Raw genomic sequence first — 25797 nt, 5'->3', positions numbered from 1 at the left:
AGAGACAAAGTCAGTTAGGATTATATTCACTGAAGTTTAGAAGAGTGAGAGAGAAAAACTCATCGAAACTTATAAAATTCTGACGGGGTTAGACAGAGTAGATTGAGAAAGAATGTTCCTGATGGTGGGAGAGTCTAGAACTAGGGGTCATAGTTTGAGGATAAGGGGGTAAACCTTTTTAGAACTGAGGTGAGGAGAAATTTCTTCACCCAGAGGGTGGTGAATGTGTGGAATTCACTACCACAGAATCTAGTTCAGGCCAAAATGTTCTGTGATTTCAAGAAGAAATTAGATATAGCTCTTGGGGCTAAAGGGATCAAAAGGAAAGGAGGGAAGGGGAGATCACAATATTGAAGTAGATGATTAGCCATGATCATAGTGAAAAGTGGAGCAGGCTCAAAGGGCCAAATGGCCTACTCCTGCTTCTGATTTCTATGTTTCTGTGATGCTGATGAAAAATCAAGAGATGCAGGTCTCTGTTACAGGTTATATACAGCTGAGTGCAATAGTACAGAATCATTACGACACAGGAGGACATTCAGCCCATTGTCTCTGTGTTAGCTCTTTAAAGACCTCTGTAGCTCTTACCTCATCTAATGTAAGATATAGCCTAGGCTATACGTAGAACAACAGTGTTAGAGGAAGAGGTGATGTAGTGGTATCATCATTGGGCTATTAATCCAGAGACCCAGGGTAATGCTCTGGGGACCTGGGTTCAAATCCCACCACGACAAATGGTGAAATTTAAATTCAATAAAAATCTGGGAATTAATGACGGCCATGAAACAATTGCCGATTGTCGGAAAATACCCATCTGATTCACTAATGTCCTTTTTGAGAAGGAAATCTGCTGTGCTTACCTGGTCTGGCCTACTTGTTACTCCAGAACCACAGCAATGTGGTTGACTTTTAAATACCCTCAGGGAGGGGCAATAAAGCCAGCGATGCCCACAGCCCATGAATTTAGTTAAACTAAAGGCCAGATGATTTAATTTATTGGGGCCTTTTTCTCCAACTGGCCATCGTGAAGGAAAAATTGGTCAACGTTTTGCAGGTTGCATTAAATGTGTCTTTTGGATGCTGAGTGGGCAGTTTGATGCCTCAGAAAGGCTGCCATGTCTACATGTTGTCTGATGAGACAGGCTGTTAGACTGGGCCTTGTCTAGCAGTATCATTGTGTAGCTAAATTCAATATTTCCTGTTCTGCAAAGGAGGTAGTGGAAATTTGAATCTACATCGGTCAGGGCACAGAGTATAAAAATTGGCAAGTCATGTTGCGGCTGTATAGAACTTTGGTTCGGCCACATTTGAAGTATTACGTACAGTTCTGGGTTCACCACACTACCAGAAGGACGCGGAGACTTTGGAGAGGGTACAGGAAAGGTTTACCCAGGATGTTGCCTGGTTTGGAGGGTATTAGCCATGAGGAGAGATTGGACAAACTTGGATTGTTTTCACTTGAATGTCGGAGGCTGAGGGGCGACCCGATAGAAGTTTACAAAATTGTGAGCGACATGGATAGAACGGGTAGTCAGTCTTTTTCTCCCAGGGTGGGAATGTCAATTACTCGGGGACAGAGGTTTGAGGTAAATGTGGGAAGTTTAAAGGAAGTGTGAGAGGCAAGTTTTTTTACACAGAGGGTAGCAAGTGTCTGGAATGCGCTGCCAGAGGAGGTGGTAGCAGTAGATTTAATAGCAACATTTAAGAGGTGTCTTGACAGATACGTGAATAGGCAGGGAATAGAAGGATTCAAACCGTATGGAAGCAAAAGATCTTTAGTTTGGAAAGGTGTCATGTGTTGGCACAGGCTTGGTGGGCTGAAGGGCCTGTTCCTGGGCCGTACTGTTTTTTGTCCCTGGATATATCCCACCTTCTTTAACTCCACTCCCTGAATGTTGGGAGTGAATTGCCCCCAAACATTGGCAGGAAGCTCTACATTACTGCTGTACCTGATTGCACAGCTGTATCTATCTTGGGACGATGTGTAAAGTGGGAAAACATTTAAAAACATGGCATCCCTCGCCTTGAAGTGTGCAGTAATCCAGCAGTATAAATGAAAATGTGAGTGACCTTCATGTATTGGGATAAATGAGTTCTCCCCGTTTATTTTAAAAGCGGGCTTAAAGCAGTGAAGATGCTTTGAACTCCCAGTCTTGTCCAAAAACTAGAAACCTGTCATTTTGGACTTATTGACGCATACATTTCAGGCACGCCCTGACACCCTCCACACACCCAACGCATTTTTATTTATTTCTAAATCCATTTTTAAATGAATCATTAATGTTGAACACAAATTGCAACTCTGCTATTGCCAGCAATTAATGGGGTAACTTCAAGACTTTAGCTGGTGACAGCCAGTCCTTGGGAATTGGGATCATCTGTAGCAGTTGGGATCTTGCTATGCTCCAATTGGATGCTCCGTTTCTCTACATCACAACAGCGACCCATTGCAAAGCCCTTCACTGGTTGCCGAGTGCTTTGTGACGTCCCTTTTACCAGATCTGGACAATGTAAATCGCACAGATTTGAGAACCTCGTGATTTCTGTTCTGCTGTCCATCACGTGTTGACTTTAGTTCTTCTCCCTTCGCTAGGTCAGTGCAAACCTGGAACCTACTCAGCAAATGGCCTGGAAACCTGCGAATCGTGTCCATTGGGAACCTTTCAGCCAACCTACAGTGCAAAGAGGTGCCTTTCATGTCCAGATGAGTTGACTACAGTCAAAAGAGGAGCCATTGAGGTTTCTGAGTGTGGAGGTACATCAAACCTCTTGGAGCATGCAAAAAATGAAATAAGAGCAGAAGGAGGCCATTCAGCCCCTTGAGTCCACGCTGCTATTTAATAAGATTGTGGCTGATCTGTTTGTGTTTTCAATTCCACATTCCCATCTCCCCCGGTAGCCTTTCAGTTGCTTTAAAAATATTCAGTGACCCCTGCCTGTCTCCCTCACCTTCTGAGGCAGAGTTCCAAAGTCACACAACCCTCAGAGAAACTAATTCTCTTTATCTCCATCCTAAAAAAACAATCCCACATTCTAAAAGTGCCCTCCCATTCTGGACGGATCCTACTAGTCCTTACTAATCCGACAATGTGTAGATTAGGTGGATTGGCCATGCTAAATGGTCCTTAGTGTCCAAATATTTATAGGTTAGGTGGATTAGCCATGCTAAATTGCTTCTTAGGGTCACGGTAAATACATGGTATTATGGGGATAAGGCCTGGGTGGGATTGTTGTCAGTGCAGGCTCGATGGGCCGAATGATCTCCTTCTGCACTTTGGGATTCTATGATTCTTCTATGATGATTCATAGTGGTAATATCACTGCAGGACTAAGCAAGGGAGCCAGGCTATGTCCTAAGGATGTGGGTTCAAACCCCACTACGGCAAAAAAATCTGGAATTGAAAGCTAACCTCAAAAGTGACGCCATGAAACTGTTAGTAATTGTTGTAAAAACCCATTTGGTTCGCTAATACAATGAAAATGCTGGCAAGTCTCTTACAGCATCTGTGGAGAGAGAAACAAAGTTAATGTTCCGAGTCTACATGACTGTTCTTCAATTCTGTCTCAGAATTCTCTCTACACAGATGCTGCCAGACCTGCTGAGTTTATCCAGAATTTTCTGTTTTTATTTCAGATTTCCAACAATTGCAGTATTTTGTTCTTTTAATGGAAGGAAATCTGCCATCCTTACCCGGTCTGGCCTACGCGTGATTCCAGAGCCACAGCCATGTGGTTAACTCTTAACTGCCCTCTGGCATGGCCCAGCAAACCACTCAATTCAAGGGCAATTAGGGGTAGGCAGTAAATGCTGGCCCAGCCAGCAATGCCCACATCTAATGAATAACGAAAATGAATGACAGTGCTTCAATGTCAAGACAATATCTAAAATTCTGCTTAAACCACGCCAGGTATAGTGAAAGAATATGCTGACAAAGAACAAAGAAAATTACAGCACAGGAACAGGCCCTTCAGCTCTCCAAGCCTACACCGACCATGCTGCCCAACTGAACTAAAACCCTCTACCCTTCTGGGAACCATAATCCCTCTATTCCCATCCTAGTCATGTATTTGTCAAGTCGCCCCTTGAAAGTCACTAACGGATCCACTTCCACTACCTCCCCCGGCAACGAGTTCTAGGAACCACCACTCTCTGTATAAAAAATCTGCCTCGTACATCTCCTTTAAACCTTTCCCCTCACACCTTAAACCTGTGCCTCCTAGTAATTGACTCTTCCACCCTGGGAAAAAGCTTCTGACTGTCACTCTGTCCATGCCCCTCATAATCTTGTAGATATCTACCAGGCCTCCTCTCAACCTCCGTCATTCCAGTGAGAACAAACCAAGTTTCTCCAACCTCTCCTCATAGCTAATGCCTTCCATATCAGGCAACATCCTGGTAAATCTTTTCTCTACCCTCTCCAAAGCCTCCACATCTTTTGGTAGTGTGGTGATGAGAATTGAACACTATATTCCAAGTGTGGCCTAATTAAGGTTCTATAAAGCTGCAACATGACTTGCCAATTTTTAAACTCAATACCCTGGCCGATGAAGGCAAGCATGCCATGTGCCTTCTTGACTATCTTCTCCACCCGTATTGCCATTTTCAGTGGGCTGTGTACCTGTACACATAGATTCCTTTGCCTATCAATACTCTTGAGGGTTCTGCTGTTTACTGTATATTTCCTACCTATATTAGTCCTTTCAAAATGCATTGCCACAATTTGTCTGGATTAAACTCCATCTGCCATCTCTCCACTCAAGTCTCCAACTGATCTATATCCTGCTGTATCCGCTGGTGATCTTCATCACCATCCACAAATCCACTAACCTTTGTGTCGTCCGCAAACTTATTAATCAAACCAGTTACATTTTCCTCCAAATCACATATATATATTACAAACAGACGTATCACTTTCATTTGAATTGCAATGTTGAAAATTAGAGACCCAAAAAAAGGGTGACACGATGGTTAGCACTGCTGCTTCACAGCTCCAGGGACCTGGGTTTGATTCCTGGCTTGGGACACTGTCTGTGTGGAGTTTACACGTTCTCCCTGTATCTGCGTGGGCTTCCTCCGGGTACTCTGGTTTCCTCCCACAATCCAAAGATGTGCGGGTTAGGCGGATTGGCCATGCTAAATTGCCCCTTAGTGTACCGGGATGTGCAAATTAGGAGGATTAACAGGGTAGACATGTGGGATTACAGGAAAAGAGCCTGGGTGGGATTGTTGTCGGTGCAGGCCTGTTGGGCCAAATGGCCTCCTCCTGTCCTGTAGGGATTCTATGATTCTTCTATGAGAAAGCAAGATGTCACAGAGAGAGCTGAAGTGAATTCTGATTATGGAATTAAATTTTGAAATGCGACCTTCTCTTCCCCGTGTCTAGTGCCATGTACTGCAGGACATGTTTCCCGTTCCGGCATAATGCCTTGTTACCCTTGTCCCAGAGATTATTACCAACCTGACACAGGAAAATCCTTCTGCCTGGCCTGCCCCTTCTACGGCACCACCACCATCACCGGAGCCACCTCCCGAAGCGACTGCTCTGGTAAGGTGCAAACGCCACAGAACTGTTTTGCGATCCATCGGTCCTGTTGCCGGCGGTGACCGTGGCAGAGAAGGCTGGAAAACAACAAAAAAAATCTAAAAAAAAGCTTGCTTTCTTCCCAAGGTTTCAACTCTGGATACATCGTGGCGACAGCCAGTCAACTCATCCCAACTCCGCTGGAAAGGAAGCCAATGCTTATAGCGAATCAGGTAAGATTCAACAGGATCACCGTTCAGATTGCAAACGTTAAAGCAGATCTGAGGAAAGAGAGCAGCGATCGATCACTGAACCTACTCCAGCATTCAATAAAGCCGTGACTCTTCTCCCACTGCAGGTGGTGAGATTTCAATTGATGACCATGAAGCCATTGTTAATCATTGGGAAAAACCCATCTGGTTCACCAGTGTCCTTTAGGGAAGGAAATCTTGCCGTCCTTTTCTGGTCTGGCCTCCGTGTGACTCCAGATCCACAGCAATGTTCTTGACTCTCAACTGCCCCTTTCAAGGGCAATTGGGGATGGACAATAAATGCTGGCCCAGCCAGTGATGCCCATGTCCCATGACTGCAGCTAAAGCCAGGCAAGAGCCTCTGTCTACCACTGAAAGGCCTCCTCCCCACAGCTGCGTGATGAAATATGTGTGACTTATTTAAATGATGACCATTGGCCTAATTGGTTTTCTTAAACACCTCTATATCAGATAGATGATTATCATGAGAACAGTTAATAAATGCACCACAGACGGTGAGAACTATTGGAAACCTCATTGAATTGAAACTAAGTGTTTTTCTCCCCCTTTGATTGAAGGAGTTTAATGAGTGCTTCTCGCAGCCTTGCCAACACAATGGGAGCTGTGAAAGTGTTGGATCAGGACACGTGTGTGTGTGTCAGCCTGGATTTACAGGTGGGTGAACTCGCTTTACATTTGCGTTTTCCTGAAATCACAGCACAGGGATAATCATGTCCAAAGAGGAAGCGCTGGAAAATCTTAGCCAGTCCGGCGGCCTCCGTAAGGAGGGAAAAGAGCCGACGTTTCGAGTCCAGGCAGAAGAAAGTGGGAGATATTTGTACTGTGGGTGAGGGAATGAAAGATGAGTCACCGCCACCGAAACCAGGGGAAAGGCTGCTAATGGCAGCCCGTTGAGAGGATAAAGGGTGTGAATGGCCAAATGGCAGAGGAACTGAAATCAGAGGGTAAACTGTGACAGATGGAGATGTGGGGGGAGGGAGGGAAGGAGTAAAATTGAGAAAAGGGGGAAGCAAAGGAGATAAGGAAAGGGCGGATAAAATAATCATGTTCTTCGTTAAATATCACCTTTTGATATTCCAGGTTCGAACTGTGAAACAAACATCAATGAGTGTGCATCAGAGCCCTGCCAGAACAATGCTGCATGCCAGGATGGAGTTGGAAGGTTTGTCTGCTTGTGTCCGCCTGGTTTTCTAGGTAAGTTTCTTCTCGTGACGTTACAGGATCCTTACAGTGCAGGAAGAGGGTCATTCAGCCCATCGAATCTGCACAGACTCTCTAACACAGCATCTTACCCAGGCCCAGTCCCCTCACCGATCCTGGCAACCCAATGCATTTAGCATGGGCAATCCACCCAACCCACACATCTGTGGACTGTGGGAGGAAACCGGAGCAGCTGGAGGAAACTCACGCAGACACGGGGAGAATATGCAAACTCCACACAGACGGTGACCCAAGCAGGGAATCGGACCTGGGTCCCTGGCGCAATGAGGCAGCAGTGCTAACCTCTGTGCCATCGTGCTGCCCATTCTTCCACTAATAGAATGGACAAGTGCAGAATTCCTGTAGAGCGTCACAATATTATCAGGCCGCCTTTAGCTCCACACTTTTAATGACTTATTGATCTCCAGTATATTTTGCGTCATTATTCACAAAGGAGAAGGAAGTGGTGGACGGTGAGTGTAGAAAGGAGGATGTTGACATTCTGTGATAAAAAGGGAGCAGGTAGTGGAGGTTTTGAAAAACATTAAGATGGACAAGTCCCCAGGACCAGATAGGGTCTATCCAAGAAAACTGAGAGAGGCGAGGTAAGAAATTACTGAGGATTAGCCAAAATCTTTACATCCTGTTTAGCCATGGGCAACGTACCAGAGGACTGGAGACTAACATTGTTCCTCTGTTTAAGAAGGGCAGAAGAGACAAGCTGGGAAATTACAGGCCTTACATCAGTGGTGGGGAAATTATTGGAGAAGATTCTTAGGGATAGGGTGTACTTCTGGAAGAAACTAGGCTTATTAGAGATAGGCAGCAAGGTTTTGTGAGGGCAGGTTATGTCTCATAAACTTGATTGAGTTCGTTAGGAAGTGACAAGAAAAATTGCCCAGGGAAGGGCAGTGGATGTTGTATACATGGACTTTAGTAAAGCCTTCGATAAGGTTCCTCATGGCAGGCTGATACAGAAGGTGAAGTTATATGGAATCTGATGTGAGCTGATAAGATGGATACAAAACTGGCTTGGGCATAGAAAACAGAAGGTAGCAGTGGAAGGGCACTTTTCAAACTGGAGGTCTGTGACAAGCGGTGTTCCACAAGGATCAGTGCTAGGGCCTCTGTTGTTTGCAATATATATATATAAATGATTTGGAGGAAAATGTAGGTGGTCTGATTAGTAAATTTGCAGATGATACAAAAATTGCAGATCAGCAGATAGTGAGGAGGATTGTCAAAGGATACAGCAGAATACAAATCAGCTGGAGACCTGGGCCGAAAGATGACAGATGGAATTTAATCTGAACAAATGTGAGGTGATGTGATTTGGAAGGTCTACTGCAGAAGGAAAGTATACAGTAAATGGTAGAGACCTTAGAAATAATAGCATACAGAGGGATCTTGGTGTGCAGATCCACAGTTCCCTGAAGGTGGCAACTCAGGTAGACAAGGTGGTCAAGAAAGCAGCTGGCCTTCATCGGTCAGGGCATTGAATAAAGGAAAATCATGTTGAAGTTGTATTAGACTTTGATTAGGCCACATTTAGAGTATTGTGTACAATTCTGGTCGCCACACTACCGGAAGGTTGTTGCTGCATTGGAAAGGTTGCAGAAGATATTTATCAGGATGTTGGCTGGTTTGGAGGATATGGACTGTGAAGAAAGGTTGAACAACCTTAGCCGGTTTTCATTAGAGCGTCGGAGGGTGAGGGGGGACCTGATAGGGGTTTACAAGATTATGACAGGCTTGGACAGAGTGGATAGTCAGAGTCTTTTTCCCAGGGTCGAAGGGTCAATTATTTGGGGGCATAGGTTGAAAGTGAGAGGGGGAAAGTTTAAACGAGATGTAAGGGGAAAGTTTTTCACATGGAGGGTGGTGATTGCCTGGAACGTGCTGTCAGAGGAGGTGGTGGAAGCAGATTTTATAATAACTTTCAAGAGGCACCTGGATAGATAGATAGATGAATAGGCAGGAAATAGAGGAATATGGACCACTTAGAGGCAAAAAATATTAGATTAGAGAGGCTTCTGTGTCGGCACAGACTTGGTGGACCGAAGGGTCTGTTCCCGTGCTGTACTGTTCTGTCTTCTTTGCTCAGTGCTCCCCTGTTCATGTATTTGTGAAAAACGTGGGAACGAATAATTGGTGCCTCCCTCCAAAATTGCAGAGCATTCAAAACATAAATGATCCCCTGGGATAATACCATTGGTCCACATTGATTTGCCAATTGCCCAATTTGATTTCCAAAATTAAAATGAGTGGTAAAGAATTTGCTGCAAAGATCAACCAAACCTTTGAAACTGTCTGAGGGGATATGTTGAAGGCTGCTTGCCCTTACTGCAGCACACTCTCTATTAGGCCCTGTTTTCCAATTGCTTTCAATCTTCGTTGACCCTTCCCTTCTGCGATTCCATGGGCCTCTGGCTCAATCTCTCCCTTGATGCAATGTTCCATCGTCCAACAACTCTGCACCAGATGAGAGATCCCACAGCCTCTCCTCCTTATTGCTCAGTCATGATTCTAAAACAGTGACCCCACATCATTCACCCCCCCAGTGAGAATCAGAGGAGCCCATTCGGCCCATCGAGTCTGCGCTGACAACCATCCCATCCAGGCCCTATTCCTGTAACCCCACACATTTACCCTGCTAATCTCCCTGACACTAGGGTCAATTTATCGCGGCCAATCCACCTAACCCGCTCATTTTTGGACTGTGGGAGGAAACCGCAGCACCCGGAGGAAACCCATACAGGCATGGGGAGAATGTGCAAACTCCACACAAACAGTAACCCAAGCTGGGGTCCCAGGTGTTTGGGGAGGGAGTGGAGAGGTTGGGGTTTACCGAGGCCTCTACATCAAGTAACGGACAACAATGGGATTATTTGGAGATCAAACCTAGAAGTTAGCAAACGTTTTGTCTCCATGTTTTCCAGGTCTATTGTGTGAAGAGGAGGTGGATGAGTGTAACTCGCAACCATGTCTTCATGGAGGAAGATGCATTGATGGGATTAATGCGTATTACTGCAGGTGTACTGCTGGGTTTAGAGGTACAAACATATTCACTTTGCCTTTTTGCATTTAATTTTTTATTGGGCGTTTGTTTAATTTGATTATTTGATTAAAATATTTATCTGGCTTGTGGACACGGATACCATCCACAAATCTCTTAATGTACAGGAACTTCTTGTAGCAAAGATTGAAACTTAATTTCAGTGTGTGGATTACAGCAGTGATCACTTAGAATTTACAGCACAGAAAAAGACCATTCGGCCCAACTGTCCTGTGCTCCACGCTTCCCACCTTACATTGTCTAGCCTTTTCCCACCTTACATTGACTAGCCCGAAAACCAATCTAGCAACTTTATATTTCCGTTATCCCTCATATTTATCTAGCTTGCATAGAAACCCCACAGTGCAGAAGGAGGCCATTCAGCCCATCAAATCTGCACCCACAGGCCATATCCACGTAATCCCACATGTTTACCCCACTAATCCCTCTAACCTTACACAGCCCGGGACACTAAGGGGCAATTTATCATGGTCAATCAACCTAACCCGCACATCTTTGGATTGTGGGAGGAAACCAGAGCACCCGGAGGAAACCCACGCAGACACGGCGAGAACATGCAGACCCCACACAGGCAGCGACCCGAGGCCGGGAATTGAATGCAGGTCCCTGGAGCTGTGAGGCAGCAGAGCTAATCACTGTGCCACCGTGCTGCCCCTTCCAAAGACAGAATATTTCTCTATCTCAGCTCCGCCTTCTCATACTAACCCAAAAGAACTTAATTTCCTTAATGTTTCCTTCAAATGCACTATGCTACTGTAAGATATTGGCCCGGCAGTCACAGGTTACCGACAAAAACGGGGTCATGTTCGTAAGTGATTTCAGGGCGGTTTATTTAAGAAGCAGCAGTTTAAATATGATGTATAACTTAAACAGATTGAAGACAAACGTGTGAACCGTGAGAGGGGATAACGGTTCACTGGTGCTGGTGGACAAATAGATTCATGACACAGAATGAGTACTGACTTCCACAGCACATTAGTCAGAGCCCCTTCTGTTCCCAGCCTTTCTTGAGTTCATAGAATCATAGAACCCCACAATGCAGAAAAAGGACATTGGGCCCATCGAGTCTGCACCGACCACAATCCCACCCAGGGCCCTACCCCCATATCCCTACACATTTACCCACTAATCTCTCTAACCTACGCATCTCAGGACTCTAAGGGACGATTTTTAGCATGGCCAATCAATCTAACCCGCACATCTTTGGTTAGGCCCGACCCCTGAACTCTCTCCATCCAAAGAAGACAAAATTCTTCTCTACCACAGCTCCGCCTTCTCATAATATCCCCATAGCACTTAATTCTCTTAATGTCCAAAGATCCATCGATCTCAGTCTTGAATATACTCAATAATGCAATCTTATTGACCATTCACGCCACGCTCCACTGCAGCGAGGTTGGAGAATTTGGATCCCAGCCAAATCTCCATTCCTTTTAGCGGGATGGGAAAGCCCCACTGGCATGAACAATGGTAACATTATGGCCATAAACAGAGCATCTTTTCTAGAGCAGATTGCTGAGGTGATCCTAGCGGGTGAGCTTTGTGATCACCAGACTATCTGGTAATAATTTCACCAGAGGGGCTGCCCTCATTTTAGAACCTCTGGCATTGCGTCGATCCAGGAAGTTTTTTTTTTAAATACTGATGCCCGCCTGGTGCTGCTTTTTTTCTTCCAAGGAGTCCACTGTGAGCTCGATGTCAACGAGTGCCTTTCGCCGCCCTGTCTCCACAATGGGACGTGCCACAACCTGCTGGGTGGATTTCAGTGCCGGTGCCAGCCTGGTTTTCTGGGGGACATGTGCGAGGTTAACATTAACGAGTGCGCCAGCTTGCCCTGCTTGAACGGAGGGTCGTGCATTGATGGCATCAACATCTTCAGGTCAGGACCTGCCTTCCAAAGGGGACATTGATCAGATTGTTATCATTGATTGTGTTTCAGGTTAATGGTAGGGCGTTGGGGAGAGTTACAAAACAAAGAGATCTAGGGGTATAGGTTCATAGCTCCTTGAAAGTGGAGTCACAGGTGGACAGAGTGATGAAGAAGGCATTCAGCATGCTTGATTTTATCGGTCAGAATATTGAATACAGGAGTTGGGACGTCTTGTTGAAGTTGTACAAGACATTGGTCAGGTCACACTTGGAATACTGAGTGCAATTCTGGTCATCCAATTATAGAAAGGATATTATTAAACCAGAAAGAGTGCAGAAAAGATTTACTGGGATGCTACCAGGACTTGATGGATTGAGTGATAAGGAAAGGCTGAATAGACTGGGACTTTTTTCTCTGGAGCGGAGGAGGCTAAGGGGTGACCTTATAGAAGTCTACAAAATAATGAGGGACGTAGACAAGATAGATAGTCAATATCTTTTTCCAAAGGTAAGGGAGTCTAAAACTAGAGGGCATAGGTTTAAGGTGAGAGGGGAGAGATACAAAAGTTTCCAGGGGGGCAATTTTTTCACACAGAGGGTGGTGAGTGTCTGAAACAAGCTGCCAGAGGTAGTATTAGAGGCAGGTACAATTTTATCTTTTAAAAAGTATTTAGGTAGTTACTTGGGTATGATGGGTATAGAGGGATATGGGCCAAATGTGGGCAACTGGGATTAGCTTAGAGGTTTTAAACAAAAAAGTGGCATGGACAAGTTGGGCCAGAGGCCTGTTTCCATGCTGTAAACCTCTATGACTCTAAATCTGTCTCTTTAATTTAAGAACATAAGAACATAAGAAATAGGAGCAGGAGTAGGCCATCTGGCCCTTCGAGCCTGCCCCGCCATTCAATAAGATCATGGCTGATCTGTCGTGGCTCAGTTCCACTTTCCCGCCCTCTCCCCATAACCCTTAATCCCCTCTCTTATCAAAAACCCATCAACCCGCTTCTTAAAAATATTTAGCGAGGCAGCCTCCACCACTTCAACGGGCAGAGAATTCCAGATATTCACCACCCTTTGAGTGAAGAAGTTCCTCCTCAACTCCGTTCTAAACCGCCCCCCCCTTTATCTTGAGGCTGTGCCCCCTAGTCCTACTGTCTTTTTTGAGCGGGAAGAGTCTCTCCACCTCTATCCTATCCATCCCATTCATCATCTTATACGTCTCAATGAGATCTCCCCTCATTCTTCTAAACTCTAACGAGTACAAGCCTAGTTTATTCAGCCTCTCCTCATAGCTCAACCCCCTCAACTCCGGTATCAGCCTAGTAAACCTCCTCTGCACTCCCTCCAAGGCCAAAATATCCTTGTGCAGGTGCGGTGCCCAAAACTGCACACAGTACTCCAGCTGCGGCCTCACCAATGCCCTATACAGCTGCAGCAAGACCTCCCTACTTTTATATTCAATCCCCCTTGCTATGAAGGCCAGCATCCCATTCGCCTTCCTGACCACCTGCTGCACCTGCAAGCTGGGTTTTTGCGACTCATGCACAAGGACCCCGAGGTCCCTCTGCACCGTCGCCTGCTGCAGTTTTTCGCCACGTAAGTAATAGTCCTTCCTACCATTCTTCCTACCAAAGTGGACCACCTCACACTTGCCAACATTAAATTCCATTTGCCAGTTCCTGGCCCATTCACCCAGCCTATCTAGATCCTTCTGCAGACTCTCCACACCCTCCGCACAATTTGCCTTTCCCCCAATCTTGGTGTCATCAGCAAATTTCGACACCCTACACTCGGTTCCCTCCTCCAGATCATCTATATAAATGGTAAATAGCTGAGGCCCCAGCACTGACCCCTGGGGCACTCCACTAGTCACCAACCGCCAATCCGAATAGCACCCGTTGACCCCCACTCTCTGCCTCCTATTTGACAACCAATTTAAGATCAAATGGAGGCAGAAAGGGGGTCATGTGACCTGCTCTGAGTCTCCCCGCAGTAAGTTTGGGTGGCTTGGTTACCAAGGGGAGAGTGGGGCCCAGTTTAACAGTGGTTAAACTGATAGGCCCATAACTTCCTGGTCCCTCAGCATTGCACTAAAGTGGGTGAGTGGAGGATGAGGGAAAGGGGGGAAAGGGATTGGGGAAAAGGAGGGATACTCCAATGATGCTCTATGGAATCCCTCCAGGAATTTACCATGTTTACCTGGCAATTATCCAGAGGTGTTATCTTCCCCCGGACAATTGCATTGCACAGGCAACCCATCCGACAGAACGATTTAAATCTCTAACTGGTCTTGTCGGTTTAACCTTGATAGTTACTCTGAAAGAGAATCACTTCTAAATGCAGAGTAACTATTTCAAAGATCCAGACCCAACCTCACGCAGGACATCCTGAACATACACAACTTTCTCTGGGGACCCATTTCACATGCCGCTGATCTGACCCAACTGCACCCCATCCCAGTCCAACCCGACCCAGCAGCGCCCCACCTCTCACCTCCTGATCCGTCTCCCTCTCCCGGCCCAGCTGGCACCCCCTCCCCCCCCCACCCCCACACTATCCTCATCCCAGTCTCACCTCCACCAACCCACCTCCTGGTCTGACCCCTCCTCCCTGCGCCACTCCTGCACCACCATCCCCCAACACCCCACCACCCCCCACCCAATCCAATCTGACCCCCCCCTCCCCCCTCCAGACCCCCACTCTCCTATCCAATCCCCAATGTCTCTCCAGTCCATGGTTCATCCATCCCCTCACCACCTTCCACCAAACTACATACCCCTCCTGGCCTCCGAATCACCTTCCCCCCACCACACCCCCCAGCTTCCTGGTGTGCTCCCACCTACACCCCCCTCCTTGTTGGTCTCCCCCGCCCAACCCAGCTGGATATCCCCTGAAGTGATTGGGTGTCAACTCTTTATTTGAGAATCGCAGCTAGGGTGGTTTCTGCTACGTTGAAGCATTGTCTCACTCCACTGACAATGAAATGAAGCCAGCCATTGTACTTTGAAAGTTAGTGTGCAGTTTGAATTTTTTGACTGAGAATTTGCTTGACTGCTTGTTCCGTAGCTCGAAGCTGATTCACCGCTCAGCAGAAACACCGCCTTGTGCTTAAAGCCGTTTGCTTCACTGTCACGTTGAAGGTGCAAATGAAATGTATAAAGCTCACAAACTCTCTAATTCCCCCTTCCCCTTGATAAAGATAGGATTCTGTAAGTGGATTCCTTTCAGAAAACCTGCACCAGATTTTCTGAAGTAGCTTCAGGAATTACAAAATAAGATTGATGTGCATTTTCTTCGATGCCATCAGATGTCTCGAAGCATTTTACAGCCAAAGTAAAGTACGTTCGTTGGCTGAAATTCTCCCATCTCACCCACCGCGGGAATCGTAGCGGGCGAGACTGAGAATTTGGCGGACAATTCAAAAGTCTGTTGAGCTCGGGTGGGAATTTCCAGTCTTGGAGCATGCAGGGCTGGAGAATCCCGCCCATAGTTGCAATGTAGGAAACGTAGCAGCCAATTTATGCACAGCAAGCTCCCACAGTGTTTTAACGATCAGGTCATCTGTTTCACTGATGTTACTTCAGGGATAAACATTGGCCTGAGACACGGGAGATAATCCCCTGCCCTTCTTTGGGGTAATGCAATGGGATCTTCTACAGCCAGCAGAATGGAACCTCAATTTGACATTGGATCTGAAGAACAGTGCCTCTGGCAGTGCAGCACTTCCTCAGTATCAGCCTTGCTTTTTGCGCTTTTGTAGTGGGACTTGAACCCAGAACGTTGCGAGCTGAGAGGCGAGTGTGCTATCCATGAGTGCCAACCAACGTTGGCAAGATTGTTCGCTGTTTCATGGAGTGGTCTGGCGTTTCCCCAGTGAAACATAAAGGACGGAATTTTACCGCCACGGGGCGGGCAAGGTTTGCAAAATGGAATTCTCCGTTAGCCTCGGATGGGATTTTATGGGCCTCGCCAGAGCGAGGTGGTAAAATCCTAGCCAAACTGTTTATTGTTAACTCGTAACTACTTACATATCCAAGGTATTACCGTACACAAGTGCTATCTCCATGCTGCCACCTTCCACACTCAATTGCTCAGTCTATTACCATGTGACTCCCTACATCATACCATGAGTGGTATATTTTGTCAGTCCCACGTTAACCCTATCTTGCCCAACACCCTCATCCTCCAGGCGTGAATTTAAGCTTAGCTGCTGTTTTAAATCAGCAACAGGATGATACTGTGTGTCAAATGATTGCTTTTCTCTCTGTAGCTGTCAGTGTCGTCCGGGCTACATGGGTTTGATCTGTGAAATCGATGTGAATGAATGTGAATCCAATCCTTGTCTGAACCAAGGGGAATGTGTGGATGATCTAGCCTCGTACATCTGCAACTGCCCACCCGGCTTCAACGGGACGCGATGTGAAACAGGTAAACGTCTCACGAGGCTGAGTTTCTGCTGGAATGTCTCCTTTTCTGAAGGGGGACAGTGAAGATTTACCAGGCTGATTCCGGGGATGGTCGGACGATGTATCAGGAGAGAGTGGCTAGGTTGGGATTGTTTTCGCTGGAGTTCAGACAAATGAGGGGTGATCTCATAGAGACTTATAAAATTCCAACACGACTAGACAGAGTAGATGCAGGGAGGATGTTCCCAATGGTGGGGGTGTCCAGAACCAGAGGTTACATTCTGAGGATTCGGGGTAGACCATTTAGGACGGAGATGAGGAGACATTTCTTCACCCAAAGAGTGGTGCTCTGGTTTCCCCCCACACTCTGAAAATGTGCGGGTTAGGTTGATTGACCATGCTAAATTGCCACTTAGTATCAGGGGGACTAACAGGGGAAATACGTGGGGCTACAGGAATAGTGGCTGGGTGGGATTGTGGTTGGTGCAGCCTCAAAGGGCCGAATGGCCTCATTCTGCACTGTAGGGATTCTACAATATTGCCCAAGTAGCAGTTTTGTTTTCTCATTGCACATTAGAACTGTCTGTTTCTAATTTAGTTTAATTTAATTTTCTTTTTAGAGTTATCCTCCAAATTTAACCTGGATTTTGATGTATCGGGAATCTATGGCTATGTTTTATTGGATAATGTGTTACCGACGCTCAGTGCGCTGACCTGTGCTTTCTGGATGAAATCTTCCGATACCACAAACTACGGGACTCCAGTTTCTTATGCCCTGGACAATGGTTGTGACAACGCATTCCTCCTAACAGATTACAATGGGTAAATTCTACCACATTAACAAGAATAGTTGCAGTTCTCTTCATCTTTCATCCATTAGCAAACAGATCCTTTGTGTTCCAGATGTAATCTAAACCTCTGCCCAATATTCCAAGCAGCAAGTTTGTTTCCACTAACAAACTGGGTTTCCTTTGTACTCAAGCGCGTTTGCAAAAAAAAAAGGTGGAAATCGTAGCGGACGAGGCACGGACCATACAAAGGTCCATTGACCTCGGGCAGGATTTTCCAATCATAGGGCCAGTGCGGCTGGAATATCCCACCCAAAGTGTATCTAAACAAGTGAGCAATGGATTAGCAAATGCTTCATTTATGATATTGGTCAGCGGAGTCACTTAACATATCCACCAACTCCTTCTTACTCGGTATCTGTATGGTACGATGCAGAAGGAGGCCACTTGGCCCATTGTGTCTGCACCAGCCCTCCAAATGAATATTATGGGCAGGATTTTACAGCCTGCCTCATCCCAAAACTGTAGAATCCCACCCAAGGTCAACAGACTTTTCCATGCTCTGCCCCATGCCTGTTCCGATTCCCTTGGAGGGCAGACCAGTAAAATTCCAGAGTATGACTTGAAGTGGCTAGTCTGGTCGATTATATTAATACTGCTGTTCTTGTGTCGATTGGTCCATGTTCTCAGCCTGTTATATCTTTCTCCTGATGGAAGAAGATGGAAGAGCGTGTTCCCGGGGTGTGTGGGATCCTTGATTATGCTTTTCCCAGGCAGCAGGAAGTGTAGACAGAGTCAATGGATAGGAGGCTGGTTTGCGTGATGGGCTGGACTTTGTTCACGACCCTTTGTCGTTTCTTGCAGTCTTGGTCAGAGCAGGAGCCATACCAAGCTGTGACACATCCGGAGAGGATGCTTTCCATAGTGCATCTGTAAAAAGTTGGTGAGAATCGCAGTGGACATGTCAAATTTCCTTAGCCTCCTGAGAAAGCAGAGGCGCTGGTGGGCTTTCCTAACTATAGCATCAGTTTGGAGAGACCAGGACAGGTTGTTGGTGATTGGAAACCTAGAAACATGAAGCTCTCCAACCATTGCCACTTCATCCCTGTAGATGTAGACATTATTATGCTGAATTTCTGTATATCTCAGTGATGCCAAGTACATGAGCAGTTCTTCTACCTCACTGTGTAAAGCTGATGATTCTTTTCATTCCTTCCAATCAGTTGGGTGTTATACGTCAACGGCAAGGAGAAAATTACTGATTGCCCATTAGTGAACGATGGGAGGTGGCACCACATCGCTGTCACCTGGAACAGCATGGATGGAGCATGGAAAGTTTATATCGACGGGAAAGTTTCCGATGGGGGCAAGGGGCTTTCAACTGGAGCCAGTATACCTGGTAATATGTTTAGAGCACTCCGACATGGATGTTTGATTAAAAAATACTCGCTAAATGTTGCAGAAATGCCTTACCCACTCATGTCCAATTCGCAGACTTTGTAGGAAGTAAATTGCTTTCAGGAAAACATCCAACTGTATTTGCAAACTAATGTTTTACATTCTGACAACCAGGCAGGTTTCTGTTGGAATCATTGTGCTCAAAGATTACAGCTTTATATTGCAAATTTTGCCTTGCTGTAATTTCTGATGTCCTTGGGCTTATAAGTATGGGATCATGTAAATAATGTGTTGAATAGAGTCAAAGACTTGGTGAGGAAGTTGGGAGGAGTGGAGGGTGCAGTATAATGGGTTAATATTGACAATGTACATAGTCTAAGTCATCAGTGGTGTAACATGACAACATCACGAACTGAGGGATGGTTCTATGTGAATTCTCATGCTAAGTCTTTCCCCTCTACATACTTAAAAGACTGCTCAATAATGATCTTAAGTGGACCGTCCTAGAATCCCTACATTGCAGAAGGAGGCCATTCAGCCTGTTGGGCCTGCACCGACAACAATCCCACCCAGGCCCTATTTCTGTAACCGCACAAATTCACTCTACTAATCCCCCTGACACTAAGAGTCAATTTAGCATGACCAATGCACCTAACCTGCACATCTTTGGAGTGTGGGAGGAAACCTGAACACCTGGAGGAAACCCATGCAGACACGGGAAGTCACCCAAGTCAGGAATCGAACCATGGCACTGTGAGGCAGCAGTGCTAACCACTGTGTCACCGTGTGCAGTGGACAATTTCAAAGTTTGCGGATGTCACAAAACTTGGAAGTATTGTAAACTGCCTGGAGGACACTGTAGATCTTAAAAAGGACATGGGCAGATACATAGCAAGAGAGGTACAATGGGGAGAAGTGTGAGGTGATGCAATTCAGTAGGAAGAAGAAGAACAATATGAAATGAGGAGTAAAATTCTTATGGGATGCAGGAGCAAAGGTGTTGATGTGCAAAGATCTTTGAAGGCAGCAGGGCAGGTGGAGAGAGCAGTTACTGAAGCATACAATATCTTGGACTTTAGTAATAGGGGTATCAACTACAAGAACAAGGAGGTTATTGTGAACTCGTACAAGACGCTAGTTAGAGGAATATTGTGCATAGTTCTGTGGGCTACATTATAGAACAGATAGGAATGCATTGGAGAGAGTGCAGAAGAGGTTTACAAGAATGGAGTGATGGCAGATGGAGTTTAATCCAGACAAATGTGAGGTAATGCATTTTGGAAGGTCGAATACAGATTGGAAATATACAGTAAATGGCAGAACCCTTAAGAGTATTGACAGGTCACTGAAAGGAGCAATGCAGGCAGAGAAGGTAGTCAAGAAGGCATTTGGCATGCTTGCCTTCATCAGTTAGGGTATTGAGTTTAAAAACTGGCAAGTCATGTTGTAGCTTTATGGAACCTCAGTTCTATAAATATAGAATGTAGTGTTCAATTCTGGTCACCACACTACCAGAAGCTTTGGAGAGGGTACAGAAAAGATTTACTAGGATGTTGCCTGCTATGGAGGGCATTAGTTATGAGGAAAGGTTGGAGAAACTTGGTTTGTTCTCACTGGAGCAAAGGAGGTTGAAGGGAGACCTGAAAGAAGTCTACAAGATTATGAGAGGCATGGACAGAGTGGATAGTCAGAAGCTTTTTCTCAGGGTGGAAGAGTCAATTATTGGGGGCATAGGTTTAAGGTGCGAGGGGCAAGGTTTAAAGGAGATGTACAAGGCAGGTTTTTATATACAGAGCAGTCAGTGCCTGGAACCCATTGCTGGAGGAGGTAGTGGAAGCAGATACCATAGTGACTTTTAAGGACGTCTTTACAAGTACAGAAGTAGGATGGGAATAGGGGGATATGGTCCCTGCAAGAGTGGGGAATCTTAGTTAAGTCGAGTATCATGGTTGGTACCGGCTTGGAGGGCCGAAGGGCCTGTTCCTGTGCAGTAATTCTCTTTGTTCTTTGTTCCAGGGATAAGAAACTTCAATTCTGAGGATAAATTGGAGAGGTTGGAACTGTTCTCCTTGGAGAGGAGATGGCTAAGAGGAAATTTGATAGAGATATTCAAAATCGTGCAGGGCTGAAAAGAGTAGATAGGGGGAAACTGTTCCCACTTGTGAAAGGATCAAGAACGAGAGGGCAATAGATTTAAAGTGATTTGCAAAATAAGCAAACGCAATATGAGAAAAATCATTTTCTCACAGTGAGTGATTTGGGGTCTGGAATGCACAGCCTGGCAGTGCGGCAGAGACAGGTTCAATCGAGGTTCTCCAGAGGGCATGCGGTAATTTTTTTGAACAGAAACAACGTATGGGGAAAATCTATAATGCTCATTCGGTAAGCTGGTGCAGACATGAGGGGCCAAATGGCCTCCTTCTGCACCGTAACAATTCTGTGTTAAAAGGTAAAGTTTACTGGCCTTTCCTCCAGCAGTCCCTCTCAATCCTGACCAAAGCCAGTTTAACCTAAGACCCACAGTAACGATAACAGAATTACACTGTTGTTTTATTAGTCTAGGGGGGATTGACTGTTGAAATAATTAATTTGAAAGATAAAAAATCAGAGACATCACCATTCTGTCAGCATGTCTGGCACAAACCAGCCAAGTCTTCATTTTAAATAAATCGAGAAGGTGCTGGAAAAACTCAGCAGGTCTGGCAAGGTCTGTGATGAGAGAAACAGAGTTAACGTTTTGAGACCAATATGAAAGAAAGGAAGAGTCATACAATCATAGAATCCCCACAATGCAGGAAGAGGCCATTCAGCCCATCGAGTCTGCACTGACCACAATCCCACCCAGGCCCTATTCTCGTAAACCCATGCATTTACCTTAGTGAATCCCCCTGACACTAGGATCAATTTAGCATGGCCAACGAACCTAACCCGCACATCTTTGGACTGTGGGAGGAAACCGGAACACCCGGAGGAAACTCGTGCAGACACGGGGAGAACATGCAGACTCCGCACAGACAGTGACCCAAGACTGGAATTGAATGCAGATCCCTGGCACTATGAGGCAGCAGTACTCACCACTGTGTCACCGTGTCGCCCTCACGTTTGAAAAACGCTCCCTCTTCCGTCAGGCTACGTGCTAAGATTGAGGTTGCCAAGTCTGGTTGCATCAATTCCTGGAGATTGCATCATATAACTGTTTATCGCTGATTGATTCTCCCCCCCCCACTACCCCCTCACCACGCTGCCCTCCTCCATTGGTCACCAGGCTTGTCCATCATCAGGAACTTCTGTTACCCAAAGAAAAACCATAGGAGCATTAAAAATAGTGTTGTGTGTTTTTCTATTTTCTTTAAAAGCTTATAGAAAGGATATTATTAAACTAGAAAGAGTACAGAAAAGATTTACTAGGATGCTACCGGGACTTGATGGTTTGAGTTATACGCCAGACAGGCTGGATAGACTGGGACTTTTTTCTCTGCAGTGTAGGAGGCTGAGGGGTGATCTTATAGAGGTCTAAAAAATAATGAGAAGCACACAGCTGGATAGTCAATATCTTTTCCCAAAGGTAGGGGAGACTAAAACTAGAGGGCACCGGTTTAAGATGAGAGGGGAGAGATATAAAAGGATCCAGAGGGGCAATTCTTTTCACAGAGGATGGTGAGTATCTGGAAAAAGCTGCCAGAGGTAGTAGTAGAGGTGGGTACAATTTTGTCTTTTGAAAAGCATTTACATGGGTAAGATGGGTATAGAGGGATATGGGCTAAATGCAGGCAATTGGGACTAGGTTAGGGGTTAAAAAAAGTGTGGCATGGACAAGTTGGGCCAAAGGGCCTGTTTCCAGGCTGTAAACCTCTATGACTCTAACTTTGTTTATTCTAAAAATAATGGATATGTATACTTGGGGCAGGCTGAAAATTCTGGGAAAATGTTGGACTAGAGCTGGCGACCCTTGGCTGATATCCAGGTACCTGATGTGTTGTCTTTGCTTCTTGTGAGGTGGTGGAGCATTGGTCCTGGGACAGGAGCAGGATCAGAAAGGAGAAGGTTTTAACCCAGCTGAGTCTTTTGTGGGTTCATTGAGCCAGTTGAACATATGGGACTACGTCCTCACACCAGCACAGGTAAGCACCACCAAATGTGCACAGTGTCCCTCCCCGAACATTACCTCAATCACCACCGCATCTACGTGAAAGACTTGCATTTATATAGCACCTTTGGGATGCCCCCAACTTGCTTTCCAGTCAATGAAATACTTTTGAAATGTCATCTGTTGTTACAGAGAAAACGTGGCAGCCAGTTTGTACACAGCAAGCTCCCAATACAACCATGGCCGGATACTGTGCATTAATGATGTTGAGCTGAGGGCTAAGGTGTTAAGAAGGACACAGGGGAGAACTCCATAAACTATATAAAGGAGGGAGAAAGGAATGGAAGAATGGATGGAGTGAGTTAAAGACAGGTGTGAGGAGGCTCATGTGGAGCATAAGCATCAGCATGGATCAGTGGGCTGAATGTACCACGCAGAAACAGGCCATTCTATGTGATAATGGTGGCCCCTGGTATAGATATTGGATATAGCAGGTTCGAAGACAATCTGGCATAGACCACATGTAGATCATAGAATCCCTACAGTGCAGAAAGGGACTGCACTGTAGCCCATTGAGCCTGCACCAACAACAATCCCACCCAGGCCCTATCCCTGTAACCCCGTGTACTTATCCTATTAATCCCCCTGACAACAAGTGGCAATTTAGCATGGCCAATCCACCTACCCAGCACATCTTTGGAGTGTTTGAGGAAACCGGAGCAGATGTGGGGAGAATGTGCAAACTCCACACAAACGGTAACCCGAGGCCGGAATTGAACCCAATCCCTGGCGCTGTGAGACAGCAGTGCTAACCACTGGGCCACCGTGCCACCCAGAATAGATATTGGGGAATTGTCCCCTCTTGCTCACCACGGGAATCGCAGTGGGAGGGGAGCAGACCACGCAAAGGTCCATTGACCTCGGGTTTTGGGATGAGCACAGACAGAGAATCCCCCCCAATATCTTTATTGTACCTTGACTATATAAAAAAGTAAACATGACTCTCAGCATGGTGTCCATTTCAAATATAAATAGAATATTCTACTGTATCGTACCAAATTCTGGACATGTTTAGTACAAGAGAGTTGTGGGATTCTCCCTCTGTCAGCCTCAGGTAAACAAGGCAACATTTGGTAATCTGTTGTGTTATTACCCCTTGTAGTGAAATTGAATTTCCAGTTAATGGCTGGAAGGCTGATAGGACAAGATTTCATATTTTCAAACATTTACTGTGACAAACAGACCGGAAGCACTATTGGTCAAACATTATCTTTATGGACAATTTATATTTTGAACGACAGGATGGAATTTATTTTTAGCATAACTAAGAAAGCATACTTCACAGGGATATTCTATGCTGGCTTTTGAATAGACATTTAGACCTTCTTGAATCAGGACAAAACAGCTCCTGGGGTTTACTTCCATTCTTTTCTTGTCTCGGCCTAATAACGGCCTAAAACTGCCCTTCACAGTGGGAGTATTACCGGAGATTTATCCTCCCCCTACCACAAGCAAGATTGAATCTTGCATCTTCATTTTAACCATGTACTTGGTCTTTACAACCTGTGTGCGAGCTTCCACCCTCATTCTGGCTAGGTGAGCCATTGAGACTTTCAACTTCTAAGTGTTCTCTCTCTCCTGGACTCTAACATTCTAACATGGCTCCAATATTCAGTAGTACTTTAGGAAATGTACAAGGCAAGTTTTTTCACACAAACGGTGGTGTATGCCTGGAACTCGCTGCCGGGGGTAGTAGTGGAAGCAGATACAATAGTGACTTTAACAGAAGTCTCGACAAATACATGAAAAGGATGGAAATAGAGGGATATGGTCCCCAGAAGGGTAGGGGGTTTTAGTTCAGTTGGGCAGTATGGTCACTATAGGCTTGAAGGGCCAAAGGGCCTGTTCCTGTGCTGTAATTTTCTTTGTTCTTTGAAAGTTTGTAACCCAATATCACATTGTCTTCCTCTATACCCTTCCCAACCCAAGACCACCTCAATAGCAGCATGAATCACATGGGCCTTGTATCCAGGTAGAGATGCTGATTAGCTATCCTTGAGAGCCCAACCCTCTTTCATCTTGGAGATAAATGGACAATTTAAAGCATAACTGTACATAACCTAACATTCTCAACACTTTTCTGGGACTTGGGGATATCCTGGACATCCTCTAATCTTTTAACAAACAAACCACCCAGGCTGACTGTCAGGCAGACTTTAGAACATGACATTTCCTTTTATCTTAAATTAAATAGATAGTCTCAAAACATAAAAAACTTTGTGATTGTAATAGCTGATATCATTGAACCACAGCAGTTTGGTCCTATGGGAGTGTAGTTAGATTAAGTCTGTATTTCTTCACCAAATTAAGCAGAGTATTAGTTCCATATGTTTTATTGACAGTGCCTGCATGTTAGCAGGAGCCTAGCACATCCCCAGCTCCTGACACTCAGTTTAAAATACCAAAGAAGACAAGCAAAGGTCATTTTCCAGAAACAGGTCCCAAGGCACTAAAATCAACATAGGTACAATTAGACAGGTCAAATAGAAAGAAACTCTTACTGGAATATGTCTATATTATCTCCAACAAACACTTAGGAAGGTGAATAGTTTGTTACAAAGGGATTGGAATGTAGGAGACTTTTTTACTATAATTATACACAGCGTGGGTGAGACTATAGTTCAGGTCTCTTAACCTAAGAAAGGCCACATTTACCCTAGAGGGAGAGCAATGACGGTTCACTAGACTGGTTCCTGGGATGAGAGAATAGTCCAATGAGGAGAGGTTAAGTAGACTAGCCCTACATTCTCTGGAGTTTAGAAGAAAGAGACTTCTCATTGAAGCATATAAAATGATGTTAAATGCCAGAATTTTACTGGCCTGCCTGCCATGGGAATCAGAGCGGGCAAGGGGCGACAGCTGACCTCAGGCAGGATTTTATGGCTTTGGGATGAGCGATGCTGGAAAATCCCACTCAAGGAGTGGAGTTGAGGTTGAAGATCAGCCATTATCTCATCGAATGGTAGAATAAGCTTGAAGGGCTGAATGGCCTTTTCCAACTCCTATTTCTAATGTTCTTACAATTCTTATCCATCTGTGTGTGGTCTTCTCCTGCCTTTCTTTTGATTTTGTTTAGATTTATTATTGTCACATGTATCAGCATACAGTGAACAGTATTG

General features: G+C 45.4%; 1 protein-coding gene across 1 annotated transcript in view; it reads left to right on the top strand.

The window, feature by feature from the left end:
• The window catches only part of svep1 (sushi, von Willebrand factor type A, EGF and pentraxin domain containing 1), a 201119-nt gene that overhangs the window by 89341 nt on the left and 85981 nt on the right, over window positions 1-25797 (top strand). Inside the window, exons 18-28 of the mRNA XM_080188416.1 lie at window positions 2594-2755; window positions 5385-5546; window positions 5670-5755; window positions 6352-6448; window positions 6875-6988; window positions 9934-10047; window positions 11748-11949; window positions 16210-16367; window positions 16966-17167; window positions 18357-18532; window positions 22528-22652. Coding sequence (XP_080044542.1) covers window positions 2594-2755; window positions 5385-5546; window positions 5670-5755; window positions 6352-6448; window positions 6875-6988; window positions 9934-10047; window positions 11748-11949; window positions 16210-16367; window positions 16966-17167; window positions 18357-18532; window positions 22528-22652 — 1598 coding nt within the window. The remainder of the gene's footprint in view (window positions 1-2593; window positions 2756-5384; window positions 5547-5669; window positions 5756-6351; window positions 6449-6874; window positions 6989-9933; window positions 10048-11747; window positions 11950-16209; window positions 16368-16965; window positions 17168-18356; window positions 18533-22527; window positions 22653-25797) is intronic.

Source organism: Carcharhinus amblyrhynchos, chromosome 5 (genome assembly GCF_965287045.1).
Source record: "Carcharhinus amblyrhynchos chromosome 5, sCarAmb.v2.hapA, whole genome shotgun sequence".
In the NCBI taxonomy this organism is placed as follows: Eukaryota; Metazoa; Chordata; class Chondrichthyes; order Carcharhiniformes; family Carcharhinidae; genus Carcharhinus; species Carcharhinus amblyrhynchos.
Note: the sequence above shows the minus strand (reverse complement) of the source record. Positions and strands in the feature narration are given on the sequence as shown.